This window comes from Armigeres subalbatus, chromosome 1 (genome assembly GCF_024139115.2).
Source record: "Armigeres subalbatus isolate Guangzhou_Male chromosome 1, GZ_Asu_2, whole genome shotgun sequence".
Lineage (NCBI taxonomy): Eukaryota > Metazoa > Arthropoda > Insecta > Diptera > Culicidae > Armigeres > Armigeres subalbatus.
Genome location: NC_085139.1, coordinates 150,999,269 through 151,027,052, shown reverse-complemented (window position 1 = coordinate 151,027,052; position 27,784 = coordinate 150,999,269). Strand labels below are relative to the sequence as shown.

General features: G+C 41.0%; 1 protein-coding gene across 1 annotated transcript; it reads left to right on the top strand.

The window, feature by feature from the left end:
• The first annotated feature begins 708 nt into the window (after positions 1–708).
• On the top strand, positions 709–25,482 carry LOC134205267 (zinc finger protein hangover-like). Its single transcript, XM_062680361.1, has 10 exons — positions 709–1,078; positions 2,049–2,390; positions 2,457–2,504; positions 2,567–2,725; positions 10,599–11,285; positions 12,124–12,507; positions 19,521–20,488; positions 23,401–24,095; positions 24,258–24,756; positions 24,819–25,482. The coding sequence occupies exons 1-10, from the start codon at positions 947–949 to the stop codon at positions 25,219–25,221; spliced, it is 4,317 nt and encodes a 1,438-aa protein (XP_062536345.1). The 5' UTR covers positions 709–946; the 3' UTR covers positions 25,222–25,482.
• The last annotated feature ends 2,302 nt before the right edge of the window (positions 25,483–27,784 follow it).

Here is a 27,784-nt window from a genome sequence, read left to right as displayed (position 1 = left end):
CGGCCCAATAGTCTGTGTGGTCACGAAGAATAGAGGTAATAAACTATAGGGCACTGCACGGACAGCTGTGTCTCTTTTTCGCTGCAAAAAAAATTGAAAACAACAAGGCCAGTAAACGTCAAATTTCATGAAGAACGAAAGAGAAAGAGATTCGTCCGTGCAGTGCCCTATAGAGGAAGATTGTCGCTGTCGTCAATGGCGAAACATCTTTTGCTAAAAGATATGGCACTGAATGTCAACTAAGGAAAAATCAGTACGTTTTGACAGATAGGTACCCAACATGTTTGGAAACGATAACAAAGGGAACCGCAGCGACAATCGTCCTCGAGTTTATTAAGGCTCCCCCAGACCTAAGCGATTTGATCGCCGCGACGGCGACAACTAGTCGCCGCGATTCTATCATTGGGTCGCTGCAGGCAATGTTCTATTCAATCATCCATACCAATGGCGACAGAATCGCTGTCGCCCAGCGATAGAATCGCGTCGCGACTGTCGCATCGCGTGTGTTTGGGGGAACCTTTACCTCGTTACCTCTATTGCACGAAGGCACATTACCGAGCCCGGTAAATAAAAATAAATCAGTTTTCCGTGTATAGTGTATATTTAAAAAGGGGTAGGAAGGAGGTGTGAATTTCTAGTTTTGGTTGCGTAATTTATAACCCACCCCCTAGTCAAACGTCAGACTGCTTCTTCGGCTTCTTCCCAGCGATTCTTAAAAGATTATGCCAAAAGTTTGCATCAGTTTCCTTCGCCTGGTGTTTGGACCATGATTGAATTTTTCGGCATCGTTTTAATTTCGCGGATCGTTTATTGCAGCTGAAATTGAAAACTAATCTCCTTTGAAAGCGTTTCCTTATCGGTAATGAATTCGAAAAGTTTTCTATCAAAGTAATTAGGATCAAGTCACACAAAGCTGCTTTGAAAATCTCCAAGCCGAATTCAGAAGATGGTGACGAGCAGGAAGAATTGCTGCCGACTGTGCCTGGCACCGGAAGAAGAATGTATTCCAGTTTTCTCCAACTTTGCGGCAGATCGTCAACGTTTGGACCAGAAAATCTTCGCTTGCGTTCAAATTAAGGTAAATTTCCAATTTCATTTAGTGCTTTAGTCAACTTGCTTGCAGGTCTTGGAACAATGAAATACAAGAAATGGGAAGCACCTATTCCTCAAATGTATCCCTCACTGAGCGCTGAGAACAGTAGTGGCCATCTTGGTTTTGCTTTCTTACGAAGGAGGAGGAGAAATACAGCATAAGAACGGTGCGAGACGTCTTTGGGTTGCTTCTATCGAGGTTGAATCAAGTCGGAGGGTGTTTGATATCAATACAAGAACAAATTTGCCTTTGTCGGCTTCCGGGCTTGGCGATTATCGTGACAACTTCTAGCGCGCATGGAAATATCTGGTGCGGATCGATATGGGATGTGATATTTCTTTTTAAGGTAACAGGCAGAGAAGCATAGGAAACTTACTGTCTTGTTTTTCTTCTATAAGAATAATGTTATTTATATTGCGAATAGCCTGTTATCTTAAAAAGTCGAATCAAGTCTTAAACTTTGAAAAAAAAAAATGAAATTTTGGAATTATACTTTTTGAAGATTGAAAGTTTAGGCTTTATATCCTGCCTAATTATTTAATGTTTCTCTATTGAAATTTATATTCAAATTAACAATCATTGTGTTTTGTTTGTCGTAAATGTTGTTTATTAGCGAAATGTAAACCTGGTGGTGGAACTTTCTGTCAGGTCAAGGAAGTTTTTAGGAAAATTTGTTGCGAATTTAATTTTACTTGCATATCATAAATACGCTACCAAAATTATTACCAGTTTCGGCACTTTTGCGATTCTTTCCTCTTGTAATTTTGTTTATTAAGGTTATATGACATTATGTGGTAAAACCATTTTGTGATAATCTGTTTCGCGGTACTTAGTATCTTCCTTTCCCTCTCATACTACATTTAAGCACAAACTTAGTGGAGCAGCAGCCTTTTCAAAACCAATATCTTTTGAAATCTGCAAAATGCATCGACTCAATACATTGCTTATGTTTCAGGTCCTGCATGAAGACGATTTATCATCAAAGGTTTGCCATGCTTGTATAAGCTATTTAAATTCCTGGCAGAGCTTCAAAAATCGTTGTGATGCTGCGGAGAAGCGCCAGAAAAGCTGGATTGAAATCGACCGAGTGGCTGGTAGCGTTGCCGTTGATCGGAATGCCGTTATCCAGCATGTCAAGGAGCTCTGCCCAGGAGTAACCATAGAAAGTATTCCCCAAAAGATACAACCGCGTCCCACGGAGACAGTAGATGACATACAAACAAGACACGAGAAATTGCAAGAACAGCTTAAAAAGACGGGAGTTCAGATCAGCAGCACTTCGGTTAACGTTAATTTAGTTAGTGCCCTAAATTTTTACTTCAAGCAAAGGAATGCATGTAATAAGTTGCGTTATATATTTCAGAGCTCAGTTAAGGAAGAACCCAAGGAGCAAGATGATGATAATGATGAAGTATATTAGTATGTGGTGTTTTGTGTAATTTTATAAAACAAAATTCCACTTTTTTCTTGCAGCGGAATGTTGTTATGGAATTGGATCCTTCCCAGTTTTTAATCCAATCGCATAATGAGGCAGACTTCGATGATGATTACGATGAGGGCGATTGTGGTGGGCCACCTCTTTTGGAATCTTTGGGATTACATCACACACACAATAATGATGGTGTGGGAAGCGTAAGTATCAAACGATAACCCTTTTATATTGTAGGATTTTTTGATCATTCAGTAATTTGTTTCAAGTTATTAGGTAGTTTGTCAATAACTTATTGCAGAGACTGAATTTCAAAATGTGTTTCAGGGTTGACGTCTAGTGTGAAGGTTTTTCTACAACCGTGGCTAATAGTTTGTTGTTAATATTTATATTGATTGTTATTGCTGTCAATAGTAGACCTGTGCGGTGATCTACTTTGAAAAGGCAGCGCACTATGGGGAATTCGCGTTCAAATGGGCGGCCTACATTTTCTACATCTTTTTGCTATTAATCTTTGCGTGCCAAACCAAACTATCAAAAAGCTAAGGTTTTAAGCTTCGAAATGGTAGATAAAACCTTATATTTGAAGAAAAATTGACTTCATAACATACAAATCAAAGTAAGGAATGATTTTTTTATTTTCATCAGTTTTTTTTCACTTCGACAGCCCATATCTTTTGAATGAATAAACACAGCGCTTAAATATTTTCCGATTCTCTTAATCTTCTCTTATCATCGAGTTAGTTTTAAGACAAAGAAATGCACAACTAGTGAATAGTCTTGGGAACTTCGCAGTTACTAACTACCGAGTTTCTCATCCAGAAATTCTGGGAAAATGAGATGAGGAAATTCCCTGTTAATGAATACCTGTAAAGTGAATTTCTAAAAAAATATGGGAGGAGTAACTCCTTATAATTCTTTATAAGAATTTCATTGACATTGGCGAAAGAATTCTCCAGCAATTCTGTTTAGAATATATGGAAAGGATGAGCAATTCCGCAGCATCTGCTACTTATTCATGAAGGAGAAATTCCTCTGAACGGGAGTGTTTTTTTTTTCAAACGAGTTTGGGTCTCATATTGGGCTCCAGCCATGATTTAACCCAGGACTGTTTTTCAGCATTACTTAGGAGGAATAGGCCCCGAGCAGAGACCGCCATCAAAATATTATCAGAATGATAACAAATCGAGTTTTTGAAATCATATCAATAACATATTTTGATACAGAATTGCAAACCATGTACTTAACATACTAACTCACACAGGCACTCGCGGTGTCAGTAGCGATAACTATTGGGCCCTAAGAAACTACGCTTCGACACTCTTTTCTCAGCACAAGCAGATCACTCACTTTTCAGCCGAAGCAGACCACGTGCGACTCTACCGAACCAGGAACACTCGCCGTGTACCACTGTAGATCTGTAGGTTTGGGCCACTGCCACCCTCCACTGGTCACTCGCTGCATATGAGGCTTATTTGGACGCTCACCCTAACACTCCATGCTAATGGCCTCGAGGTGACAATACCTGGTTATACCTACCTCAGCACAAGCAGATCTCTCACTCTTCTGTCGAAGCAGCCCACGCGATACTCTACCGAAGTAGGGAAATCCCCAAGCACCTTGCGGGGGGTGTGACTTCATATTGTCAGCTCTTGAGCTCGCTTTGGAGGGAGTAATACGAAGGGCAGAGATTGACACGAGTGGTACGATTTTCACGAAGTCCGTCCAGTTATTTGGTTTCGCCGACGACATTGATATCATATGGCACGTAACTTTGAGAGGATGGAGGAAGCCTACATCAGACTGAAAAGCGAAGCTAAACGGATTGGACTAGTCATCAATACGTCGAAGACGAAGTACATGATAGGAAGAGGCTCAAGAGAAGTCAATGTAAGCTACCCACCACGAGTTTCTATCGGTGGTGACGAAATCGAGGTGGTTGAAGAATTCGTGTACTTGGGCTCACTGGTGACCGCCGATAACGATACCAGCAGAGAAATTCGGAGGCGCATAGTGGCTGGAAATCGTACGTACTTTGGACTCCGTAAGACGCTCCGATCGAATAGAGTTCGCCGCCGTACCAAACTGACTATCTACAAAACGCTTATAAAACCGGTAGTTCTCTACGGACACGATACCTGGACGATGCTCGTGGAGGACCAACGCGCACTGGGAGTTTTTGAAAGGAAAGTGTTGCGTACCATCTATGGTGGGGTGCAGATGGCGGACGGTACGTGGAGGAGGCGAATGAAGCACGAGTTGCATCAGCTGTTGGGAGCAGTGTTGGTAAAATCACTCATAAATCTCAATAAACGAGCGCTCCCGTGCGAATGAAATCGCCTGCGATTTTAAAGGAATGCATCACGCTTGAATTTTTCATGCTAAAACGCATCATTTCACTCATTTGCTAAAAAATGATTTTGGTTTAAAAACACATTTGAAATCAATCTGGGGGCAATTTATTGCTTATTCATAAAAGAGTGTCTAATCTTTTATGCGACAAACGTCAATTCACTGTTTTTGACGAAGGAGAACAAAAGAAAACCTACGATGATTCAACTCATCCATGAGTTTTTAGGTGCTGCGTTGGGTGCGTTTCAACTCGCGCTTGATTTGAATCATCCATGAGTTTTGAGATTTTGAGTTTTTACCAACACTGGTTGGGAGAACCATCCATCGTTCACACCGCGAAAATCGGAAGACTGCGGTGGGCCGGGCACGTAGCCAGAATGTCGTACAGTAATCCGGTGAAAATGGTTCTCGACAACGATCCGACAGGAACAAGAAGGCGAGGTGCACAGCGGGCAAGGTGGATCGATCAGGTGGAGGACGATTTGCGGATCCTCCGCAGACTGCGTGGTTGGCGAAGTGCAGCCATGGACCGAGCTGAATTGAGAAGACTTTTATGTGCAGCACAGGCCACTCCGGCCTTAGTCTGATAATAGATAAATAATGTTACTAACAGTGATATATTGAAAACTTTAAAAAAAATTGGATTAGAAATTTAAAAAACTACATGTAAGACTATTTATTTACACATGTTTTTTTAATCAAAATAATTCGATTCTCGTGTTACTTATTTAAAAGAAAATTAAATTTCTAACCCGAAAAATCGAACTATTTTCAGCTAAAATGTGTTTTAACGTTTTAATAAGCCTTTTTAAAATTGACGTCCTATATCCCTTGCCGGGTGAAATAGAAACGCATCATCCGGCCCCCATTTCGTTTTCTCGCTTTCGTCAGGGCCAATTACGTATTAACAAAGCAAATTTACTCTATTTTGTGATTGAATGCCACCGTAGCGGTCACAATTTAACTATTATTTTAATTTTTCAAAACGGTTACTCCGGTTGTCGGCACCTAGGTGATTATCAAGGTAAATCATCAGTTGTTGCCTAATTTCAGGCTATAAGCCAAGTTGTTAGCAAAACTAACAATTTTTGAAATCTTTATAAAATGTGTATAATGTACTTAAATGTAATAAATCTTTCCAGCCATAACGCCCCCATTTCATAGTTTTTCATTTTGTGTGGGTTTTTTAGAGTGCCGACAGCCGACCACCTTTTTCGAAACGGCATAAAATCAACGCTTAACAAAATTGGTAATAATTTTTTTCCAATAGATGGAATAAAACAAATCTCTCCACTAGTTATTAGCTTATGCCTATATGCTTCCATTGGTATGCAAATATCACCACATTGTGCAATTGGACGAAAGTTATGGACCAAAAATAAAAGGGTGCCGACAACGGACAACTACCTTCCCCTACATTTTTATTTATTTTTTTATTTTTTTCTACTACTATCCCTGGAAAATAAAAAGAGGCATAATTTGAGAAAAACTTATTAGTTATCTTAAAGAATTTTCTGTGAACGTTAAAAAAATATTATTTTTAGAAACCTTTAGCAGCTGCTAGGGCGGATCTGGGGCATAACTACGTCCGCCCCAGCAATAAACAAAAACGACAATAGTGTGACGCCATCAGGAGGGTGAAACGCCTGTCATCCGCGCTACAATGGCACTCTACCCAACATCGTTTTTGGTACTTCTGTTTTTGGTACCCAGTTTCTGGGTAGTACACCCGAATTCAGCGCTAATTTTGGGTGATTGGTTCGTACGCAGTTAGTGCTCATTATTGGCAATCAACTTCTCCTGCCGAAAACTTGCAACTGGCTGAGGTACATCGAGCCTTTTGTGTTTGTATGGCTTCTTTATGTCGAAAAATAGCTCGTCGATACTTCCGAAGTTTTATGATCATGAATCAAACGAAATTAAAACAAAAACATTGTACCGTGCTGTGACGTTATTCCGTTCACCTAAGACAATGAGCAATGTCTAAAAACTCTGAAAAATTGCCGTTAAATATTTTGAAGCTGCAATTTCGCTAAATAGTGTCATTTTCTATATACAATTGAAAATAAAATATGTTGGGATGGATTCATAGACTTAGGTTCGAATAGTGAAAACAAACTTGAGCAAATCTGTGATCCTAATTCCAATCATCTGAAATGGCATTGTTCCTAATTCCGTTCATTCATGTTCCTAATTCCAATCACCCGAAAAACATTTGATTTCTTGAAGATGTTAATTTCAGACATAATTTTTCTCACAAATTCATCTTTTCATTCATTATTATTGCAAATAAAAAACATAAAATGTTATTTTCTTCCAAATTTAAAATACAGTGATTGATATTTCCTTAGTTTAGCTAAGTTGGTTGTATTTTTGTTTGTTTGTTTGTTACCTTTCGAGTTCAACTTGAACATTAATGCTAGCTGCCCAGTAGCATTGGGCACCACAGATAAGGACAGGTACGATCCATTATCGGAGTTTCCCTCTTTATCCTCAACGTAATTTTGACTTGAACTTGACTTGACTTGATTTGACTTGGATACTAGGTTTTTAATTTTGACCTGAATCTTTCAAAACAATGTCTCTGTTTGTTTAGAATTGTACGTTTCGCTGTTTCGTGCGAAATGAATATTTGTTTAGTATTCTTTAAAACACCGAAAAACCTTACTGCTACAAAGTATTCACGGATTTCGGTAAAACATAGGTATTATTATTTGTAGCTCAGAGATGGCAGTATTTTGTAACTCGAAACTCGCCAAAAAATATCCAGATAAAGCTCTAAGAACAAGAATGTCATAATAAAATAGATTGTGCTGTTTGAAACTGTCCGTGTTCTTCGGAAGCCCTTTTTTAACATTGTCCAGCAACCACTTGACAATTCATCATTCACCATCAATTGCTTTTTCCCGGCATGAGTTAAAAAACGTTCAGTACATTCAAAGTTAATTGCCTATATGCCGGGTATTAAGCCACCCGGTGTGGAAATTAATTACTATGTCTGAAACTTGATTATGCATATGTACAACATGTGATAGATTTAGTTCGGAAAAGGTATTGGAGGGTAACCGCCCCTTCGGTGGGCTTTGATCATGCGAACTGGGGTCGTGGGATCAAAGCCCACCGAAGGGGCGGTTACCCTCCAATACCTTTTCCGAACTAAATCTATCACATGTTGTACATATGCATAATCAAGTTTCAAATATAGTAATTAAAAAACGTTCCCAAAACCATTTTACGTAGAGTTGTAATGGAGTTCCTTTCGGTCTGACTGCCTGCAGGATAGAATTTCTATAGTTTATCATTCATATGGTTTAATTAATGTACGATGTACTTTTTCTTACTCATAGATTATATTCTCACGAATGGAATTTTCGGAATCCATGCTCCAGACCCATAGAACGGAATAAGGAACGAATATACCCTTATTCCGGTCAAGATATTTTTCACTTTTCAGCATTTTATATAGGTTAATTACAGACAACGATTAGGAAATACACTTCAATGTTACCTGTTATATTTTGTTATGCTGCTTTGTTTCAAATTCAGGGCAAATTTTCATCTAAAAATGCTTAAATATTATGACAGACGTTCTTAGCAAGTGGGTTAATGAAAACAGTCAAAATGGCGCCTGTAGTGACAACCAACAAATTTTGGTGTCTTGCGTGAACGGAATTAGGCGCTGATTGGAATAAGGGCACAGCACGGTAGGCCATATTGAATGAATGGTGGGTAGGCGTATTAGCCTTCTCTTCAGTCCCCTGGACGCCATTCCTCCCTACTGCACGTGACATCATCGCATCGCGCATGCGATGGACCACTTCACCACCTCGAAACTGTATGTCAACAAGAGCACGGCAAACGTGTTCATCGCCTTCATCAACTTTTCCTGCAGTTCTTTCTTGATCATCGAAACTATCGGCATTCACCAGATAACCCCGGCATTGACCGGTATTCTTATTCTTCAATAGCATTGCATCTCCCACTAGGACATTGCCGCCTCGCAGCTTAGTGTTCATTAAGCCCTTCCACAGTTATTAACTGCGAGGTTTCTAAGCCAAGTTACCATTATTGCATTCGTACATCATGAGACTAACACGATGATACTTTTGTGCCCATTTCGAGACAATTTTCAATCCAAAAATTTCCTAGACTGGACCAGGAGTCGATCCCAGCCACCCTCAGCATGGTATTGGTTTATAGCCGCGCATCCTACCGTATGGATAAGGAGGGCACCCAAGACCGTCATTCATTTATTATAATATGATCATCCATCCGGATGTTGTTGCTGAATACCGTTACAAGTTGCAGAAGCTTCGCATGTTCCGCAAACACCTTCAAACTGTACTCATTTTTTCTACTCTTCAAATGACAGCCATAGTTATATTGGGAGCAACACCGTTTCTCTTTCCATCGGTAATATATGTAGGGACGTAGGGATGTGCTTCACATCCTCATATCGTGCTACATGAGCCAAGCTACCTCACGGGAGTGTACTGGAGCGTCGGACTCGACCAGTGGCAGGTAATACCTACTAGACTCACCTTGGGCTGCGCCATAATTTCCTCCAGGAACCGCCTCCCAGCACTACTTCGGGGAAATAGGCAGTACTTATTGCACTCGCTCATTAACACTCACACAGGCACTCATCCCGTATGAGACTTATTTGGGTGTTCACTCTGACACACTCTGTCACTCGTGAACAAGTGAGGCTTACTTGAGTGCTCACCTCTAACATACCATGTGAGTCTGGCTTCGGTGCCCCCCTTCCTCCCTCGGTGCTCTAGCATACCATGTGAGGCTGACTTGGACGCTCACTCTACACTCCTTTGCCATACCTCGAGGTGTAGATAGCGATAGGTACCAACTTTCTTTGCAGGTTGAGATGCGCTTGACCTCTACTTTGCCCTGCTGACCAGCTGCCAGGGATTTTCGGTCCATTGTGAAGATGGCACAGGCCGGCTGGTATCCTCTTGCGGCCCGGCGATTTGCGTCTGTTTGGTGCCTTTCGCCTTTTTGGGCCGAGAAGTCGTCTTCTCGGGTCGACGCCCTTCGGGCTCCTCTACAACCCGATCTGCTTCGTCCAGACGAGGTAAGGCCTTTATGGTCACACGATGGCATAGGCCGGCTGGTACACTCTGGCGGCCCAGCGACTTGCGTCTCATTGGTGCCTTTCGCTTTTCTGGGCCGAGAAGTAGCCTTCTCGTGTCGACAGAAGATATTTGACAACATTAGTGATGAATGCTGTTAATTGCATGGGATCATAAGTACCGTATTGATCCGCCTATGAAATGTCTATGGATTAAGTATTAAGTTTTTTATACTAGAAATTTTGCAAAACATCTGCAGTCCACCTATGGCCTCACGTATGTATTGGATGGTCACGTTGATAGCGGTCATGTTTCCAATTCCACCAGAATATCGCTTTCTTTCGTTTATGTATGTTGAATATTCAGTTTTGCTCCTCCCTCTTCGAACATTTGCCATAAAGTCTAGAGTTTAGGAATGAAAAACTGTTTCAAATTGCATTTAATTATCACCGTTTTGTTAACATCATCACTGTTCAAAATAAAAAGAAATTCAAAAACAAGGATTCTGCTTTTCTTTCTTCTGTGTTTGATCGCGTGAAATGAAAAATTAAAACAGAAATTAATAACAGGCCAAAGAAAAAAAAATTAAATTAATACTAATTTCTAGAAATAAATGATCATTTGCTTCCTTTTCCAGCATCCTTCCGACAATGAAACAGGCGAGGATTACGAAGGCGACAACATGCTACGTCCAATGCTAGCAGCATGTTCCGTATGTGAAATGACCTTCTCGAACCGAGCTAATGCACGTCGCCATGAACGGAATATTCATGGGTTAAAACAGAATATAGTGAACCCATTAGCGGCGCAAGTGCCGCCGGGAATTTCCGAATATGCCGAACACCCCAAAACGTGCGATAATACTCCAATCATATCTACATCAACCGGCATTCCCAGTATTGATTTGAAGGCCAAATTCCGGATGAAGTTAAAGGCGGACAGGGAAACGTACGATTACAGAAACCCATCCAAATATCGACATTTGGTGACTCCCAACAGGTTGGCGTTTATATTAAGGAATCTCGAGTTCCTAGAGCAAGCCCAGGAAATGAAATGCAAATGTTGCAACAAAATTTACCCATCCTATAAGTACTTCATGGGTCATATGCGCAAACGGTATCCGAATTTGCCTCGAAATGTGTGCTTCAAATGTTTGAGACAATTCGGCAGCAAGGGCCAGTTCATAGGTCATTTGAAGCGCAAAAACTGCATCAATCTGTATACGATAGTAATGGCCGATGACAACATTTCCAAAACACCTACCGTGGCCACATCACTCGCCGATGTCCCAGGCACTAACGAAGTGATTGCAAACAAGAGCTACGTAAGTTTTGATGCATGATGATATGTCTATGGGTTTAAATGTTGATTCCTACGAACCGTTTAGTTGTTTTTGATTTATTTCCATGCTTTGAAAAACTCAGAAAGTAATTACACAACACCGATAGACATCAATGCAGTGAAATGTGGTTCATCCGTGATTTTGAATAACTAGCGAACGTAGCGGTAAAAGGCAAAACTTACTAAACGACGAGCATGATTTATGAATGAGCGCATGCTTTTCTGTCGTTTTGGATATATATATATATATACGGGTCCTCCCATGCGTTGATTGTTATTCCCGTTGATAAACAATCAGTCCATATTGAAACGTTCAGCTTGTTGTGATGCTAATCTGTTTGGACATAATGGACTACGCTGGACATAATACGTTAGATATAATTCACCCTTTATGTCATAGGGATCCTTTGGCTCATTTTATGCATACCTTCTTATACCTAACGTACAGTATGTCTATCGAAAAATACTTTGTGTCTAACGGGGAATACCTTCGCGAATGCTTCACTTTTCAAATAAGGCCATAGTAGATGGATATAGGTTTCCTCAATTGTTCTAGAAATGCGATCTAATGGTTACTGGTCTAGCAGGTCATCTACACCTGGTACTAATCCAAAAGCATCCCGATATTGTCATGCAAGTCCCTTGAACCTTTACGTATGAATTGTTATTCAAATTATATCAATTCATATTTCCTAGTTTTTTTTCCAAAAGGTTCTAAAATTTAGATCAATTTATTGTTCCAGATTTGTGAATTAATTTAGTATTTTAGCTTTCATGAACAAAGTCATGCAAATTAATTCAATCGATATAATATTTTTCAGGGATGCAAATTGTGTAACAAGGAGTTCAAACCGAAAATCAACTTTCGTCAACACGTGTTCGAGGCACACCCGGAGGTGCAGCGCAGCAAGGAAAGGCCGGACCCATCGTGTGCGTTTTGCCAGAAGCGATTCGAAGATGCCGTCTTGCGTCGGAGACACTACAACAATCTCGAATGCATCATGTTCATTGTGTGCTGTTCGTGTGGTGAGCGTTTCGAGGAGCATACTGCATATGTCGATCACGTGTATCAGCACCATTTGCCACCACAACAAACGGGACACGACGAGTATGGTTATGAGCTGTTCGATCAGGATGGTAATTCTTCATCGTCCCAATTGCGAAATCCACAAAATTGCCCGGTTTGCAACAAACAATACAATAATGTAAGTATTAAATTGTATTTACTTTTGTTTAGAAAGTTAGTTTGTTGTTTTTTTAATGGCTGTTAAACGTTCAATTAGATCACCAGATTTGATGCATTTAGAAAAAATCCTAATTAATTCACCTAGCGGTGATGGTGCCTACATATCCAGTTTTCCGCGAGTGGTAATGGCCGCCAGCTTGCCTGCGGGTTAGTCTCTGATTTGATATTTCTGGAGGTCAACGCACCCACCGCTCTGAGCATTTTGACCAATGTGGCATAAAAGAAGGTGCTGATTAAGTGAATCCAAGCCTTTTGATATACAACATTGATCAAAATGCTCGAACGGTGGGTGCAGTTGACCTCCACATACGTCAAATCAGAGACTAACCTGCAGACAAGCCGGCGGCCATTACCGCTCGCGGAAAACTGGATACAAAAATTGTATTTTGGCCACATGTTTTGATCCCATAGTGCAAACTGGTCAATGATTGCATGTGTATATTTTTCAATGTAATTTATGAATTCCAAAGTACACATCCCATTTTATTTATTTATTTATTCAGACTAAGGCCGAAGTGGCCTGTGCGGTACATAAGAGTCTTGTCCGTTCGGCTCGGTCCATGGCTACACGTCGCCAACCACGTAGTCTACGGAGGATCCGCAAGTCATCTTCCACCTGATCGATTCACCTTGCTCACTGCGCACCTCGCCTTCTTGTGCCCGTCGGATCGTTGTCGAGAACCCTTTTCACCAGGTTGCTGTCCGACATTCTGGCTACGGCCCACCGCAGTCGTCCGTTTTTCGCGATGTGAACGATGGATGTACCACGTACCTCCACGTACCGTACCATCTGCACCCCACCATAGATGGTACGCAGCACTTTCCTTTCGAAAACTCCAAGTGCACATTGTTCCTCCACGAGCATCGTCCAGGCAGGGATGCCAGATACAATTTTTATAAGTCTGTATCAATCTCAGCAAAATGTCTGTATTTGTCTGTATGGAGTTTAGAAGGTACAAGAATTAGAAAATTATTCAAAAACCATACGCTTTTGACAACGTAGAATATCGAGGTCGAGTCAAGTACGAGATACAGAAGACAAGTAAGGTTGCTGTTGAGGTCAAAATACGTATTCTTGGAGCAACTGTTTACTATCAAGTGGTGAATTAAAATGGGATAATACTATCTCGTCTTATGACAAGTGAAGATATTCCACCAAAAAGCGTTGAATAATAATCTTATCAATATGTGTATATTGTGACATTAGCATAATATTTACGCAATTTCCTAATTGAAAATACGTTGAGAAGTTCGAAAGAGTTTGGTTCGAAGGAGAGGCTGAAGGAATTATCCCGTTTAGAAACCCAAAAAACGGAACGGACATCTTTTGGGTTTATAAACGGAGAGCCTTGGGTCTTTCAAACTTTTTTGGGCTTCCGAGCTTAACTACTTTTGCGCTTTCGAAGAAAAAACTTTTGGCGGAATCTTTTAAGACTTCGGAATCCCAAATAGATATCCCTTGTACAGAATGAGAAAACAAATCTTCTACTCGGAATTCCAAAAGCATTCCTTTCAAAAGTCTGAAAGGAATCCGTTTGAAAGAGAAGTCTGAAATAATTTCGTTCAGCAGCCCAACAAAGTTCCGTTCGAAAACCCAAAAAAAAAACTGATTTGCAAGCCCACAAAAATTTCGTTCAGAAATATAAATGAAATTCTTCCAGGATCCCAAATAATTTCGTTCGGATACCCAGATAAAGGACTTATTTGGATTTACGAACCGAGATTTTTGGTTTTCTAAAAGGAGTTCTTTTTAGTTTTCGGAGAGAACTCTTCTGGGTTGTCGAATCAATTCCTTGCAGTTCCGAACAAAATCCTGTTAGGGCTTCGGTAGGAAATCCCTTAAATATTCTCATGGGATTCCCTTGTCCAGATGCAGAAAAAAGATTCCGTGTAAAAGCCCAGTTCGAAAGTCTAGAAGTATTTCTTTGGAAAGTCCAAAAAGATTCCGTTCGGAAGACCAAAAATATTCCGTTCGGGATTCTAGAATGATTATATTCAGAATCCCATCAGAATTCCGTTTTTTGAAGTCGAAAAGGATATCTTTGAGAAGCCCAAAGTGATTCTTTTCGAAAGCCCAAAAGAATTTCGTTCAGAAACTCTAAGGGATTCCGTTAGTAAACTCAGTAGGATTACGATCGGAGGTTAACATAATTCTGTACTGAAATCCGAACGAACGGATATCTTTTGGCAACCCCAATAGGATCCTTTCGGGCCCACCGGAATCATTTTTGGTTTCATAAAGGATTAATTTTGGATTTGTGAATAGGGTTTTCGAAAGGAATCAAAGAATCTATCCGTTTGGAATTCTAAAAGGATTCTTTTTGGAACCCCAAAAGAATCCCTTTCAGAAGCCTAAAAGGCTCCACTCGGAATTCCAAAATGATAACGTTTGGAAACCTTATAGAGATCCTTATATACGAAATCCCCATAACAGTTTTGTTTAAGAACCCAAAATAGTTTAATTGGAAAGCCCAACAGGATTCTATTTAGCAGCTCAAAGTTTTCGAAAATTGAATGTCTGTACTGCCGTTGGACGCATAAATGTCACATGTTACATTTTAACATTTTTGAGGTTTTGATGTCTAACGTCATAATTTGATACGTGTTTTTGAAATATTTTGTCAAAACATAGGTTTTATTCTAGAAAACTCGAAAAAAATCTGAAGTCAATTTGTCACATTCGAACAAATGGACGCATATTTGTCACACTAAAAAAAGAGATATAACAATCACATAAAAAGACACATAGCACTGCGTGATGTTTCCTGAGGTCCGTCCATAAAATATACCATGCTTTTAGGGTCATCTACAATCCACGTAAATAATTTAGAAGGATGGCTGGTAAGTATGCAATGTCTTTCCCTACTTTCAGAATGTATATGGACGGTTGTCCATGAAAGAAGAGGGGAGGTATTATATTGTCCAGAACCTCTCCAAATATAACGTGAATGGGAGAATGAAACTGTGACATAATTAAAATATTCAAGGACTATAAAAATGTGATAAAGGGGAACCCTTTAGCAAACCCGTTTTCTTGTTCTGTTAAAGTCAATTATTGTGACATGTTATGGCGATAAAATTTATTCAAAGTATGAAACAAGAACAAAAATTAATCAGAACCTTCTTGCTTCGTCGGACGATCAATGAAAAACGATTTTTCCTCTTCGGTAACAACAGGTTGAACCATTTTCATTAAAGAAGTTTTCTTTTCTTCTTCAATTCCTTGAGGAGCATTTTGCCAACGTACATTTGTATCAAAAGAAGATGAATCCTTTACAACCAACTTACATTGCCTCTTGGAAAACAACTAGCAGTATTTAAGGTCTTTACTGTTGATATTGTTTGCGTATCCAAGTTCATAACGACTTTTTTCAAACACCACTTTTCGCATGGAATCCACGTACGGGCGTGGCTTGCAGTGGTTTATCGCATACTCCAAAACGGTGAGCTTTGGAGAAGTCAGTTGCTTGCATATCAAGTACGTCAACATTGTTCTTTGCATTGCCAACCACAGACTTGAAGTTTTCATAACTGACGGTACGTTCATGGCGCATTTTTGGAATTAAACGCCGCATGGAAAAAGTCAGCGGCCTTTAACGTATGCCCCGATTCAAAGTTCTCCAACAATTTGCGCTCGACTTGAATTTCATTACTGTTTATGAGTAGGGTAATGTGATGGAATAAATTCCAGTTCTTATTTTGCGAACAACAATTATCCAACCAAAATATAATTGTCTTCAGGACAGCGTACTTCATATTAACTTTGAAGAAACAGCTAAGGATTTCGTTGGCTGTGCGACTGACTCGGACCAAATGCACGCAGACCATGGGAATGCTCGTATGTAGGGACAAACAGGCTCAAAGTTTTCATTAAAGACCAGCAGCCTTTACGAGAAAATAATGCTCTTGAAGCAATCCAGCCGTGGAAGCCATATGACCTAGAAAATAAGTTCTTAACTTACAAATAATTGAGAACTTTTTCCACAGAAAAAACTGCTTCGCCTGGTAGCACTTTGTCAAAATCATCTCGATAAGACAATCGTGATTCCTTTGGACGTTGAAGATGAAGTGCATGTCCTTTTCCCGGGCAAGGAAACTACGCCACTGCCGCTAAAACCGGGTGTTCAACCTTTTGGACCGGTAATGGAACGTTTGCCGGCTCCGCAAACAGAAAACGATCACCTGTTTCTTTTTAAATCAGAACCCTAGGAAGTCCTCTTCCGATCCCGCGCCACTGGATTGTCTGTATTGGATAATCCATTTCCGGTTCCACTTCTACCGACAGCAAAAATCACACCAAAGAAATACAATCGTCGCTCGCGAAATGTAAAAACAAATTAACAACTATTTCTCAGTTCACGGTGTGACAAATATGCGTACATTTTTCGCCTGACCAGTGAATTTCGCGGCATAAGTGTCACATTCGGGGTTTGATAGAAAAACGTGGAAAAAATAGTTATTTTTGGCAATGTTTCAGTCCGGCCCAACGAATATGAATATTCTTTTATAGTTTATTGCGTTAAAGTCAATAAAAAAGCGAAATTATGCGATAATCGGATGAATGCATTTTGAAACTTCAAATGCGTTTTTCTCATTTTTCTCGTTTGTAACATGTGACATTTATGCGTCCGACGGCAGTGTAGAAGTCTGTAATTTCAATCAAATGTCTGTATAATGTCTGTAATCTGTATGATGTCTGTATAAATACAGACATGTCTGTATGTCTGGCATCCCTGCGTCCAGGTCTCGTGTCCGTAGAAAACTACCGGTCTAATGAGCGTTTTGTAGATTGTCAGTTTGATACGGCGGTGAACTCTATTCGATCGGAGCGTCTTGCGGAGCCCAAGTACACAAATTCTTCTACCACCGCGATTTCGTCACCACCGATGCAAACTCGCGGTGGGTGGCTCACATTGTCTTCTCTTGAACCCTTCCTATCATGTACTTCGTCTTCGACGCTTAGCTTTCTTCTTCAGTCTGATGTAGGCTTCCTCCATCTTCTCAAAGTTACGTGCCATAATATCTATGTCGTCGGCGAAGCCAAATAGCTGGACGGACTTATTGAAAATTGTACCACTCGTGTTAATCCCTGCTCTTCGTATTACCCCTTCCAAAGCGATGTTGAATAGCAGATACGAAAGACCATCACCTTGCCGTAACCTTCTGCGCGTTTCGAAGGGACTCGAGAATGCCCCTGAAACTCGAACCACGCACATCACCCGATCCATCGTCGCTTTGATCAACCGTGTGAGTTTATCCGGAAATCCGTGTTCGTACATTAACTTCTCCTCCCAAATCTTGGTAATAACCCAGTGCAGCGTTCTAGCCAGTGCCTCACCACCGTGTTTAAATAGCTCTCCTGGTAGTTGGTCAACCCCAGGGGCTTTGTTGTTCTTCAGTCGGCCAATCTTCTCCTGGATTTCCTGGAAATCCGGAGCCGGTAGAATTATGTCCTGCGCGCGTTCTCCCAGGTTCATCGCCGTACCGCCATCATCGTCCGCCACATCGCCATTCAGGTGTTTTTCGTAGTGCTGCCGCCACCTTTGGATCACCTCACGCTCGTTCGTAAGAAGGTTCCCGTTTATGTCCTTACATATATCAGGCTGTGGCACTGGCCCTTACGTGAACGGTTCAACTTCTTATAGAACTTTCGTGTGCTATTAGCGCGGTACAGTTGCTGGCGCATTTTCCTCAGGAAAATCGAGTTTTGTCAGTTCCGCACCCGTTTACATCGTGCATCGTTCGCCCTCGTGCGGTGTTGCAGCAGTCTCGCCCATGCTGCATCTCTTCCACTAACTGCTCGCATTCGCTGTCATACAAGTCGTTCCTCTGCTCCGGGGGCACCGTGTCAAGTGCAGCGGTTGCGGTGCTACCAATGGCGGATCGAATATCTCTCCTGCCATCTTCAAGAGAATCTGCGCCTAGCTGCTCTTCCGTTGGAAGTGCCACTTCCAGCGGGTGCGCGTATTCTCGGGCTAGTCTACCGTTTTGTAGCCGCCCAATGTTCGGCCGCGGCGTCCGACTTAGACGCGTGTTGTACACCGTCGAGAATTTTGAGCGCAGGCATACTACAACGAGGAAGTGGTCGGATTTAATATTCGCATTGCGGTTAATGCGGACGTTCGTGATGTCGGAGAAGAATTTACCGTCGATTAGAACGTGGTCGATTTGGTTTTCCGTTTCTTTGTTAGGTGATCTTCATGTAACCTTGTGGATATTTTGGCGGGGAAAGAAGGTGCGATGACCGGTCTATACATTTCCTCCCTTCCAACCTGTGCGTTCATGTCGTCGATGACGATTTTGACGTTCCACTGTGGGCATCCGTCGTATGTCTGCTTCTGCTGTGCGTATAACGCTTCTTTCTCGTCGTCTGGTCTTTCTTCGTGTGGGCAGGGCACGTTGATGATGATATGGATAAAGAAACGGACTTTTATCCTCAGCTAGCATTTCCTTGCGTTGATTGGCTGCCACCCAATTACACGTTGGCGCATCTCTCCCAGCACTATGGAGTCGGTTCCCAGGTTGTTGGTGGTGCCACAGCTTTAATAAAAGGTAGCAGCTCGATGCCCGCTTTTCCACATTTTCTGTTCTGTCTTGCAGCGCCACGACGTCGAAGTTGCGGTGATGTAATTGATCGTAGATCACCCTGTCGCAGCCTGCGAAACCTAACGACTTGCAGTTCCATGTTCCAAGTTTCCAATCGTGATCCTTTATTCGTCACCTAGGTCTTTGCCGATTATATCGAGTCGTATTATCTCTTATATTGCTCGTTATTATTGGTTTTCCAGGCCTATTTAACAGGGCCTATCCACAGCATCCTAGGCAAGCCCCTCAACTCGCAGATGGCCTGGGGAGGAATCGTCACGCCCATGGACGTAGTCCCTGCTGCCCTGAAAATATTATTTATTAACACAATTCATTAAATATTAGTTATACACTCTTTCTTTATCGCGTTGTGTTTTGTTCTTGCAGTATTACAATGTTCTACGCCATATGGAATCTAAGCATCCGAACCAGCTGCCGCAGATCTATCAGTGCAATAAGTGTCCAGAAGGATTTCCCAGGCAGTCTGAACTTAGGGATCATTTACAAACTGCTCACGGTGAAAACGCAATAAAGATGCAGAAACAACAACAACAACACGTGACTCATTTTTCATGTAAGGATTGTGAACAAACATTTGCGACCTTGACAGAATGGCTTGATCATCAAAACGTTGCGCATGCAAGATTCAACTGTCTAAAGTGTGATTTCAAAAGCGAAAACCGAGAAGCTTTCACCGTTCACTGCTTTATGGAGCATAGAAATTTCAACACTAGTGCGTCAAAAGTTCAGTTGTATTCATGCCGGCAATGTACGAATACTTACAGTTCGATAGATAGTCTACAAGAGCATATTGAATCCCAACATAACTCGACGAATGATTCAACCAAAGCAAATTCAGGCATAAATGGGAACAAATCGACAACTGATGCAGTTGAAAACGATGGTACAGCGGAGAACATAGTCAAGGCAACCGTTCCAATTATTAAAACACTCAACTGCGGCTTGTGCGGATTTGTTTTGACTGATTACGAAGCACTTAGACAGCACATGAGTAAAATCCACAGCATGGATAAAAAGTTTTATTATTGCAATCAGTGCACGGCAAAGTTCATGAATGATAAAGGTCTTCGAGTGCACTTATTCCGAGCTCACGGTATCCGGGACGAGTCAATTCCTACTCCGGTGGTAAGTGCCGGGGCTTCATTATTGAAACCGATTCAGCAACCGCCGGTGGCACTACCAAATTCGAATCTGATTCCGACGATAGTTGGCGAGCCAGAACCGAGTGAGTCTGACATGAAGGACTCGTTGGAATGTAATGTTTGCCATATAGTGTACAGGAGTGGTGAACAATTGAAAAATCACATGCAAAGTGTTCATTGGACATTTGAAAAGTAAGTATTTTTTCATTTTCTTTCGACACACAACGATTATAATTCATTAAGTTATTATCAAACTATTGATGCAGATGTCACTGCAACTTTTGGAGGGCTTGTTCATTCTTTTTTCTTCGTTCACATTTTCTTGCATGAATGAGATTGGTCCAATTGATCTATTATCGTCATGCGGGGCTTCTTTTGACAAATTGGGGGCTACTTTGGACATTTTGAAACAATAATTACAGCGTGAATTTCTATCAAATTGTCATTATCAACGTTCGGATGTCTTGTTGATAGTTGGAGGGCAACTTTCTGTTTCAAATTTGATATTTTTTCCATTTAGTTTTTCTAGAAAATCAAAAATCCAAAGTAGTCCCCGGAGTCAAAAGAAGCCCCGCACGACGGTAGGTTTGTAATGCACAGACTCTATGCAAACTTGCAACTGGTACTGCAAATAAATTTCATGTGCATCAAATGATATTGTTATATATACCATCACACTTTTTGCTAGTAAAGTCGATCAAAGCAGAACAAACACTACATTTATATCCAGTAAAATATATCAACAATAGATGAATTAACTACTGTTTTGGCTTAAATCCCGAACATGACTCATATTCCAAACACTGGCGTTTTGGCACCTTGATACTAAGAATTCCATCGGTTTTCATTTCTGATGATCAAGATTACAAAAGAATTCAAGATCCTATGGAGAGAATTACACGAATAAAACCAAAATGGCCATTTAAAAGCGAGTGTTCGGAATATGAGCCATGTTTGGAATTTGAGTTAAAACGGTATCTATAAATAACTAGATGAATGTGTTACGTCTGCGCTTTTAAAATGATATATAAATGATAATATCATCTTCCAAACCACCTTCCTTTTGCAAGTGAAAAGATTGCAGTTTCCACGTTGATACTCTTTCCTTCCCCTTTACGAGAATAAGACAAAAAGACAGATCTTGTAAAGCACGTTTTTATCTGGAGATTTTAGAATTCTTTAATTTTTTTCCATGCCCAATGGCCATAAAATCATGGTAATTAATTTTGTGTTTATGCCAAACGGTGTTTGTACGATATGGCCTCTGGCTGATTTGCCTGGAATACAAAAAGTAATTTCTTGTGAAACGGTGGACGAGTAAAATCTTGCCAATAGTTTTACATTTTAACTGAAGAAATAAAATGTTCAAGAACCGTCGTGTGAAGTGATTAAAAAGAAAGAAAATTCTGCCGACTCAGCTGGTTTGAGACTGATACAAAAAAAAAAACGATGAATGGAAGGTCATGCTGTACCATCAGGCAAGCCAACATCGGGCCATACGCCTTCTATGGCCAGCTCGAGTTGATGATGATACTATCATCTTTTGTAGCAAGGCACCTTCCGATAGCATTGGCCATATCTGACAAACGATTTGATCACGATTATACTATTGTTTGCATTTCATCAGACTTCTGTATGAAGGGCCAAAATGGATGGGGTGGTTCCATAAGCAGGGACACTTATGCGAATCCACGGGATGAATAGAGAATTTCCTTCCAGAAGAAAGTTCGTACTGCAATATTATAATCTAGTCCTCGTTTCACAGATTGACCCAATAGATGGGGAAAAGAGCCCGTCCTTTATCCACGAGATGTTAACAATAGGAAGTTGGCTATCCCACTCTTTCTATCTAAATCGCTTCAAACGGGAATCGGGTGCGCCCTGATGGTTCTTTTTTTATGGTATACAATCATAAAGCTTCAATAAAATTTTGTAAATATATATAATGGAATTTTCTCACCAAGTTACAGTTCCATGCCCTGGATGCAAAAGAACATTTCTTCAACCCCTGCTAGTTTTAGATTTATGCCTTCAGAGATTGAAAACCAATAGCTCTTCAAGAAATGTTCTGGTTTAGATCGGGAAATATGCTTCCATCAAGGAATAGACTTCTTGATTTCTGAAAAGAATAAATAAAAATACGGATGGCAGTATCATACATGATAACATAATTGTTTTGAATTATATGAATATGTATTCTGACTTTTTTGTCTTTCTCGTACAACAAACTTTTTTTTCACAAACATTTTTTTTATATCGTTGTAATCATAGCCGTATATGGCCGGCTCAAGTTGAAGACCGAAAAAAAGATAAGTCGTAAACTTTTTTATTGTTAAGACCAACGGCTCCGTACAGTCTAAGAACTTTTATTCCACGCTTGCTGCGACGCAGCAAAGGCAAAATATGACAAATATTCAAAAACACTCTGAAAACACGTGGTATATGTAATTTATTCGGATTCTGTACAGTTTTACCTTAAATCAATCAGATAAGCCTGAGAAACATTTTTTTTAATATCATTTGGCAGGCTCAGTCGTGTGTGACACTTTGCGGAGCCGCAATTCTTTAGTATAATATTTTTACAATGTTTGTCATCTTATCATCAACAGTAGAGAAGGGACATAGACCATAATATTCGTGGTGGCTCAAGGTTAGAAATTATTTAATTTAGAACGGGGTAGGAATTTGGGTTTAGGTTATTCCAGCTGCTCATCCATTATGCTCGATTTTGGTTCGGCATGGAGCGTCTTCCGGATTGTCAGGGCTTCGTGGTACATGGAACAGAAAAACAGAATCGAACAAGAGAAAAAAACTGGGAAACAAAAAAACACGGGCATGATCGATGTCATCGTAACCGGCTCCACATCTACATAAGTTGCTATAGACAAAATTTACAAATGTGCGTTTAGTGATTTAGCGGCATCACGCGAATGCAGTCTCGACTTAAGTCCCCACGTATGAACCACGCCCAGAAATAAACGATCGTTACGAATAAAATAATGTAGAGACTTGGACGGAGTTATGTTTAATGCTCTTTTATGTTGTCAAAAAACAGATTTTGCAACAAAAATCATCACTTTGAAATATGTTCTTTCCTTTTTCAGGGATCACGCCGATGCTGAGGATAACACACCACAGGATACTTTATCAATGTATGCTGCCCAACAGCCACATCTTTGGTTTCAGTGTCGATACTGTGCAGAAAGTTTCAATACTAGTAAAAGACTGACAATTCACATGAATACCCATGAGGAACATGACCGAAGCGATCACTCTTGTAAAGATTGCGGTGGTATCTATAGTACAAAGAAATCCCTCTGGGTTCACCGTTACAAGAAACATCCGAAAATACCGGACGCATCGCCTTGTGAACTTTGCCCGCGAGTATTCTTCGACAAAACGGAACTGATGTACCACACAACGCAGGCACATGCGGGTAGCAGCAACAACATAATTAACGGTGACAGAAACGGCGAGCAGTTTAACGATATGCAGTGCGCCAGCGATGCACTGTTTTCAATGTTGGACACATCCGGCAGTATCGGCAATGAGAACACACGACAAACGGGCCGTAAACCAGACGATACCATTTATCAATGCGATATGTGCCCAAAAACATTTCACATCTTGAATGCCCTGCAGGTGCACAGAGGCTGGCACTTCAGGTCGCCCGACGGACGAAAAGTTCGCGATCCAAATGATATTTGGCAGCCTGACCAATTACCGCCGAGCAAGATGAAAAGGATGTCCCATACCCATCGGGGACCATCGAATGTTGTGTCGGGTCCAGTTACTAGCGGTAATGTATATTTCTCATATTTTTCTATGCTGCATGCTTTTGAGCTGTTTGCTCACTTAATTTTATCATAATAATTCTAAATAGCATTTTTGCCTATCAAATTTGTACACAGCCTCACACACAAACGTCGAGCTTAAAGTATACTTTCATTGAATTTTTCAGGAACATCTACGGATAAAAGTCCACCGACATGTCCATATTGCTATTCCACGTTTGCCAGTGGGAACAATTTGAAGCGTCACATCGTAGAGGTGCACAAGCGAAGTGAATCGAAACAATCAGTCCAGCAAAGTAGTCCCAGTATTTCGGCTGAAATAGTGTCACCGAACTTCATTGAGAAGTTTCGCGAGTGCACTGCATGCTCGTTGAAGTTCAGCACCGTACCAGAATGGATAGATCATAAGCTAAGCCACGCCCGCGTACAGAAACCGTCAGAGATGTTTGAATGGTGTTGTGAAATTTGTGGGAAAGCGTTCACCAGAAAAGAACGTTTGCTTCAGCATATTATTTCTCATTTGAATGTGAAGGAACATGAAGGCGAGGGTTCGGAGAGTGTGGCCGCCTTAAATAAGATACATCATGTAGACGGCGAAACAGATAATTCTGTCTATAGATCACAACAAGTAACCTCATCTGTTGAAATAAAAACGGAAGACGATGAGTAAGACAATTTGTGATATAAAAAATGAAAAGGGTTTATCGACATTTTTCTTGTTTTTGTAGGAATGACGATAGTGATGATGAAGACGACGAACACGTTATTGAGACCGATTTTGTAGATAATGGTGATGGAGAAGATGGTGGTGACGATGAAGATGGCAGCAATGGCTCAAATAATGAGGATGAGTCAGAGAATGAAGATGACACTGCCGAGGCGAAAAAAGCAAAGCAATACTGTTGTGAACTGTGCCAAGCACCGTTTGACTCTGCAGAGTTGCTTCGCAAGCATGTGTTGGAGCATTTCCTTATTGGAGGACTAGGTAGTAACATTCAGCTATCCACTAGAACATCTACGGATTCCACTAGTTCTAGTAACAGTAGTAGTAGTGGTAGTTCAAGCAGTAAACAACAAAGCAGCAGTGATGTTGTGGACTCAACGGAGGTTAAACAAGAACCAACTCGATAAATTATTGCTTTTTATCGCAATCCAGTAGATGTATTGCATTAGCGAAAGGTAAGTTATTTTCGAATTGACACGACATGACAAATTGCTACGTAATGAGATAAGTGTTTTCCTCGATTAGTGTTGGTGCTTCTCGCAGTAAGCATTAATACTTCAATATCTAATCAATTACTAATGAGAACCGCATTTAACTTCTTGCAGACTGTAATAACTAGTAGTATTGATCAATATTGTATTTTACTCAATAAATATTAATAGAAAACATCTCATTACACCCAGGTTTTTTTTTACACGGTTTGGTTTTGGTCGTTTAAGACCTTCAGTGTCAATCAAGCAATGAGTTAACCCCACGGAAAAATCAAAAAAAAAATCAAAGAAAATTCAGTTGGTATTTAAAAAACTGTGAAAGTTCAGGTTAACCGAGAAATTAATAAAATTCAACCGTGTAAAAAAAACCTGGGTGCATGTTTTTCTTGCTGTTGATGACATTATACCTACGTATGTACATCCTCCGAACAAGTATCCCGGAAGCCAAACAAGTTATATTAGTTCAATTCCATTACATATTGCTGCAGTCGTGTATACAAGCTTCTGAGACGAGTAGACGTGTTGTTCGATTCCGCTCTCCAAAAGTCATGCGTTTCATCAGTGGTTTATCCATTTTCATCTATCCGTGCCGTGTCGCGCGATTCTAGTGATCAGCGATGAGGCGAGGAAATACTTTTCGAATAGACTACTCGCGTTTCCCAGTGAAACCGTCTTTCGAGAAGGTGCATGACTTCTGACGCACAGTTCTAGTGCTGAAGAAAGAGAACGTAGTGAGACTCCAGTGCCAAAGTGAACAAGGTGAACAAAGTGCGTTCGTCAAGGTCAAAGACGTTATAACGAAAAACATGAAGTGGACTTTGCGAGGAAGGAGTACAAGCTCCGTGTAACCAAGGAAGATGGGAGTGCCGAAGATTTGCATGATTTGCCGGAAAACGTACCCGAAGAAAAGATCGTCGAGTTCCTCAGAGCGTTAGGGGGAGTGGTCTCGCTGCGTGAATTGACGTGGGGTGATGGTTTCGAGTTCGGTGGTATTCCGCCTGGGATTTGGTCGGCTCGTATGCTGATCCAACGAAACATCGATTCGTGGGTCACGATCGATAAACAGCAAAGGTTCGTCTACAAGGGGCAGATAACCACATGCAAATACTGCAAATAGCAGACCCACACTGACATTTTTTGTGTGCAAAACAAGAAACTGCTGATGCAGAAAAGCTACTCGAACGTGACGAAGCACGTTGAGCTACGACAACTACCAAAAAAGACAAGTGGTGCGAAAGCCCCGATCATCAAACCGGCCGGCCAGCGATCTGTCGTTCCACCACCAACATCACTGGAGGCCTTCCCCGAGCTACCGAAGCCGGTGAGTCAGATCGAACCGTCTGGCACAATGGTATCAGCAGTACGCGATGAACGCTCTCTCGGACACCAACATCCAGCAGCAAAACCTGAAGGGGTGTGGTCTCGGCTCGCATATGTCGGTAGCCGTTGCAAACAAATCAATTATACAATAGATGTCCCATTCAGTGTCTGTTCATTCTGTATTCAACCATTGTAAAGTTAACACTAATAAAGTGAGTGGAAAAGGAAGCAGTGTTTTTTCTTCAAGAAGAAGAAGATTCCCGAGAGGCAGTGTAGCGGAAGCACTGGTACCCATATTAGTGAAGAAGTGACAATATAGTGAACAGTACAGTGAACAGTAATTGCCCTTGAGAGTGAAAAGTGATTGCCCTAGTGAGTGTACTGAAGTGAACAGAGTAACCATAGAGAAGATGAAGCAGTTGATACATCAGCATGGTCAAGTGAAAGGGCGAGTAACGAAAATCGTTAGGAAGCTTAGTGAAGCGGCAGATGAACCGGAAACCACGAGTTTTTTGCAGATGAAGGCATTAGAGAAGAAACTAGAACTGAATTACTCCGAGTACACAACAAAGCATGACTTGATCATTGACATGTGCAATGGTGAGAATTTGGAGGAGCAGGATGAGAAGATGGAGGAGTTCGATGAGCTGCATATTGATGCAGCAGCTTAATCTTCTGATGGATTTCTTCCGTAGTAATCCCGCACCGACTAACGTTGGAGCTCCTCAAGTAATCGTCACCCAGAGGGAGTAGAGAGATCTTGGTGGTCTCGGCATACTTCCCAGGTGACGTGGACGAAATCCCTCCTCCAGAAATAGCTGCGCTCGTAGCCTACAGCCACCGACACAACATCCCCTTCGTCATAGGGTGCGACGCAAATGCACATCACACCGTATGGGAAGTACCGATATAAACACCAGAGGTGAGTACCTGTTACAGTTTCTCTCTTCCAAGAACATTGACATTTGTAATGTTGGTGACAAGCCCACGTTTGAAAACTCCATTCGTCAGGAAGTTTTGGACTTGACTCTATGTAGTCGGTCTATCTCTGATAAAATAAAAACTGGCATGTTTCTGAAGAAATATCAATGTCAGACCATAAACACATCATCTTCGAATGGGAAGGGGTCTAACGATGGAAAAAACGTTTAAAGATCCT

Bases quoted from the DNA above. Each gene is read 5' to 3' on its own strand.
- LOC134205267 (XM_062680361.1), top strand. From the start codon at position 947: ATGGTGACGAGCAGGAAGAATTGCTGCCGACTGTGCCTGGCACCGGAA. The intron at 2,391-2,456 runs GTTAGTGCCCTA...TATATATTTCAG, and splicing joins CTTCGGTTAACGTTAATTTA to AGCTCAGTTAAGGAAGAACC. The intron at 2,726-10,598 runs GTAAGTATCAAA...TTCCTTTTCCAG, and splicing joins ATAATGATGGTGTGGGAAGC to CATCCTTCCGACAATGAAAC.